Source organism: Entamoeba invadens (assembly GCF_000330505.1).
Source record: "Entamoeba invadens IP1 unplaced genomic scaffold scaff_1105074724941, whole genome shotgun sequence".
Classification (NCBI taxonomy): Eukaryota; Evosea; order Mastigamoebida; family Endamoebidae; genus Entamoeba; species Entamoeba invadens.
The window spans coordinates 4,074-8,708 of NW_004443585.1; the positions used below are offsets into that span (position 1 = coordinate 4,074).

Sequence of the window (4,635 nt, forward strand, 5' to 3'; positions counted from 1 at the left end):
TATATATATATATATATATATATATATATATATATATATATATATATATATATATATATATATATATATATATATATATATATATATAATAATAATAATAATAATAATAATAATAATAATAATAATAATAATAATAATAATAATAATAATAATAATAATAATAATAATAATAATAATAATAATAAAATGTTTATATAATAGTATTTTTATATTTGTTTTAATAAAAAAAACATTGAAAATAACAAAAATTATTGAATAAAATAAAAACCAAATAATATGAATCACATCATGAAAAAGTTGTTGTGTTAGATTTGTAAAAATAATACAATTTAAATGTTAATTATTCAAAAAGGCAATTTTATTGTTTTGAAAAAATGACTTTTTGATAGACTCGCTCTAAAATAGTTTAACAGTGATTTACAAAATAATAAAATAATTCAAACAACAAAACATTGATTGTTTATTGTTTTATATTTTTAGTTGTTACTTTTTTGAGCCAAGACTATTTTAATTGCTTCATTAAACACATTTTCCAAGTTTACTTGACTCAAAGCAGAGCACTCAATGTATCTGTAAGCTCCAATGCGTTTTGCAGCATCCAGCCCTTCTTCTGTTGTTATTACATGTGTTGCTTTTGTAGTGAGTTTGTTGATGGTGTATATGTCATATTTTAAATCAAGTTTCGTACCAACAAGCAGACACGGCACGTTTGGGAATTTGTAAGCAACTTCTGGTTTCCACTTTGTGACAATGTTGTCGAGTGATGTGTGTGATACCAACGAAAAGCACAGTACAAACACGTCTGTATTTTGATCTATGAGTCGGTTTATTCTGTCATAGTCTGTATACTTTGCAAAGTCACACAACTTTAAATCGACAGGTGTTTTTTCAATTAAGACTATTTTACCGAAGTCAATAAAGCATGTTGGTATATATTCATCTGGGAACACATCTGTTGTGTATGTGACAATTAGAGATGTCTTTCCAACACCACCATCGCCAAGAACAGTGCATTTGATTGTTTTCATTGAATTGGATTTTCTGATTATTGAGAAAGATCAACACAAAACATGTTTTATAAATAGAATAATTAAATTAATAGTAAAATAGTGATTTGATATAGTATGCTCTATTTAAGTAAACGGGAAGATGGTGTTTGGTAAATAGATACATCAGTAAATGACATTAAAACAATAGAACCGGTTTAAATTAACAGTTGTTTGATTACAATGATACCATTAAAATACAACATTAAAAATAACAATACCAACACGAAATTATTTCTTAGGTGCAACAAACAAACCATTTTGGAGTCTGTTTTTGTCGATTGCTTTTTGTGCGTCTTCTTTATTGTAAAAACCGACAAAGGCGATTTTAGAGTTGTCTTTTCTGTTGACGACGTTGAGTGTCATGATTCTCCCAAAGTGACCGAGTGCTTCAGCAACGGCAGCACCGTTGTCGTTATCTTTGACATTGCCGACATAGACAGTCTTGTCGTCTTGTGCTTTGATTTTCTTTGATTTTTTGAAAGCGAGTGCCATGAATCTGTTTTCGTGGAATTTTGTGAATAAAATTTGGTTGAATGTTGTTTCAAGCACAATTTGTTCGAAGTCTGCGACGACATACACTTTTGCTGCATTTCCAAATCCAACAACATTGACGCCATTCTTCATGTTGACGATTATTTGCATTGTGTTGTACTTCTCGTATTTCATGTCGTGTTCACTCGTTGCAGTTGAACTGTTTTTTGACGACTTTGTGTTGTTTTTTGCGTTCAAGAAATCGACAATGCCAAAGATCTCTTCCTTCTCGCAATTCACAAAAATTCGTGTTTTTCGCAGTTTCTCAAGAAATGATGGTGTTCGGATGTTCTGTGCAAAAACACTGAAGATTTCGCCATTGATGTCGTCGAGTCGCCACTCCTTTGGAAATGCACACAGCAACTCACTGGTGATGGCAGACTCACACACTTCCTTCAAGTCACTCTCTACTATATACACCCGACTCGCCGTGACGGGACACCTTTCACCAAACACATTACCGACAGACAGACAGCTGTAACACCTCTCAGCATCACTTCTCGTGTTGTACGCAACATGAAGAACTCGCCTGTTGTGTTTAATTGCGACTTTTTCATGAAAACTGACGACACACCCAAAAGACGCAAAATAGTCGAACAACTCTCGTGTGATGGCAACTTGTGGAAGAACAACACGAAGACCAAATCCGATCTGTTCACTTCGAAATTGTGGAGGAGTGACAAATAAATCATCACAATGACGTTGCACCTGTGCGGAAAGCCGTTTGTCAAGAAGAACACTAAACGACGCGTTGGCAAGACTACTCACAACAACACTGAACTGCATGAAGTAATCAACTATCTCCTTTGTGAGAACACAATTGGTGAATATAATGTACTCCAATGCACTGCGATGGACACTTCTATACAATGGGCACATCGTGAAGACTTGAAGCGTTGGCGCTGTCATGATCGTTTGAAGGTCACTCAGAGTCGTTGTAAAAACAGCGCCATGCGTCATCAAAACTACACAACTGCGGTGAACACACAGCTCACTCAGTGCATTTTCAAGAAGTGTCACGTTTGCAGCTGTCGTCTCAAAGTCGCGGACATACACATTGATGTATTCGTCACACCCCATCTATTTTATTTGTTTTATTTTATTGATTTATTTATTAATTTATTAATTCAAGTTTAGATTTATTAGATAGTATAGTATTATTATAGTATAATATATAGTATATTAATGATTATAAATCATTGGTTCATTTTTATATTTTAATAATTTTATAATAAATTTTATTAATTTTATTAAATTATTAAAAACTTTTTATATTTTTCATTTCAATGATGCAAAACTTTCATTTTAAACTATTATACCAATTGTGTTATTTTCATCTTTGATAGAACATAATAATTAATTATAACATAACATATAACAACTTTGACTTCATCTTGGAAACCCCCGTTTGATGTGCTTTTTGTTGTTTGTTTTTCTCAAGTGAACTTTGAATTGTTTTGATTTCACTTTTTGTGTTTGTGTTGTCTTCAAAACAATTCCAACACCTTCTATTGAAAGCTGTTGTGTGATCCAATACATTCGACATCTCATGTATTCAACTCCAAATGTTTTATCATTGTCTTTTGTGTTGTCATTTGACATTCGATTTTCAATTTTTATGCACGTTGATACAACTTGTAAAAGACGTTTCATATCACAATAACACATCGACACGGCAATTTTCAAAAACGTGTTGGTTGACTTCCCTTCTATAAATGTGGTCATGAAGAAATCACAAATTGAGAACAGCCGCATTGCACTTTTTCTCATTATGTTAAACATGTTAACATCTTCATTTCTGTCTGCGTGAATATCAACTTTGTTAGTTGTGTTGTTTTGTGTTATTTTCAAGTTGTTTAAATAATCGTTATAATTGCTATTAAACTCGTGGAAGTGCACAACATATTGTGAGTAAATTGTGTACAAACACCGCACTTCTTTGCTTTCCATTGCAAATGTTGTGTTCTTTTCACATTCACACAACTTCCATTTTGTTACTTTGATGTGTTTGAACAGCTTGTAGTTTGTTTGTGTTGCAATGAAATGTGAAAGGAGAAGTGCTTTCACTCTGTTGTCATTGGTACCTCGCATCTTCTGCTTTACAACCCGCAACACAATATCACCATGACCTCTCACACAACATTCACATATTTCATTGATAAGAGATGAAGCCACAAATGTTGTGCTGAAATATTTTCTCAACATTCGTAACACATCAACAAGAATCTTCATTTGATTGGTCAATGTCAAGTTCTTTGTTAATATTTCAATATTACAAGTTTTGATACAACATTTGATAAACACAAAACACAAAACCATTTGTTGTTGTTGTTGACTTGACAAGTTGAAATGTTATTCGTTCTATTTTGGTGATATTGCATGTCTCAATGTTTTCGATTCAATGCAAATTGCCCTCTCAACCTTCTTGATGAATTATGTTATGTTGCTGTTTGTCTTCGTTTGTTATTTTAACAACATTTGTTGAAAGAATGAACCAACAACAACAAAACAATTTCATTTTTCGCACAAAAAGTGATGGACTGCCATTTCATGTTTTTCTTTGTTATTTTCAAATTTTACACTTGAAACAAAATTGTTGCATGTTGTTGACTTTGAAAACGATGAACCCGCGGCAACAGCACTGCAAGTGACCAATCGAAATTGGTTCATCCAAAACAAACAGCAAACCACACGAAGTGCTGTCAAACTTAAAAGCAAACAAACCAAACAAGTCCAACATTTGTACAATGCTTCTTTTGACACTTTTGCTGTTTGCACTCAATGCACATGGTCTCTACATCATGTCAAGCGATTTAACAGTAGAATTCCACGCATCACTTGTTGATAGGTGTTACAAAGGCAGACAACACTACTACAAGTACACACTCTCTCGTGACTGGAAGACTGCACACAAACACACAGGCGACTCATGCACAACACTCACACACGACACTACATTGACATCTGGCTTCATTGTGAGAGAAAGATTGCCAGTGTTCTCAACATCAAAGACTTATTACTACAACAGTGACAGATGTCTTGCCGAACATCTTGC

At 33.0% G+C, this 4,635-nt stretch overlaps 4 protein-coding genes across 4 annotated transcripts; 1 reads left to right on the forward strand and 3 right to left on the reverse strand.

The window, feature by feature from the left end:
* Positions 1 to 476: 476 nt before the first annotated feature.
* Positions 477 to 1,028, reverse strand: EIN_275820 (Rho GTPase, putative; the record flags this gene model as incomplete). The annotated part of the gene is made up of 1 exon (XM_004259236.1): positions 477 to 1,028. The coding sequence occupies one exon, from the start codon at positions 1,026 to 1,028 to the stop codon at positions 477 to 479; it is 552 nt and encodes a 183-aa protein (XP_004259284.1).
* Positions 1,029 to 1,277: 249 nt separating this feature from the next.
* Positions 1,278 to 2,660, reverse strand: EIN_275830 (hypothetical protein; the record flags this gene model as incomplete). Its single annotated transcript, XM_004259237.1, has 1 exon — positions 1,278 to 2,660. One exon carries the CDS (start codon positions 2,658 to 2,660, stop codon positions 1,278 to 1,280), a length of 1,383 nt encoding a protein of 460 aa, XP_004259285.1.
* Positions 2,661 to 2,969: 309 nt separating this feature from the next.
* On the reverse strand, positions 2,970 to 3,812 carry EIN_275840 (hypothetical protein; the record flags this gene model as incomplete). The annotated part of the gene is made up of 1 exon (XM_004259238.1): positions 2,970 to 3,812. One exon carries the CDS (start codon positions 3,810 to 3,812, stop codon positions 2,970 to 2,972), a length of 843 nt encoding a protein of 280 aa, XP_004259286.1.
* Positions 3,813 to 4,327: 515 nt separating this feature from the next.
* On the forward strand, positions 4,328 to 4,635 carry EIN_275850 (hypothetical protein; the record flags this gene model as incomplete). Its single annotated transcript, XM_004259239.1, has 1 exon — positions 4,328 to 4,635. A coding segment is annotated over one exon (308 nt), but the record flags the coding sequence as incomplete, so codon positions are not given.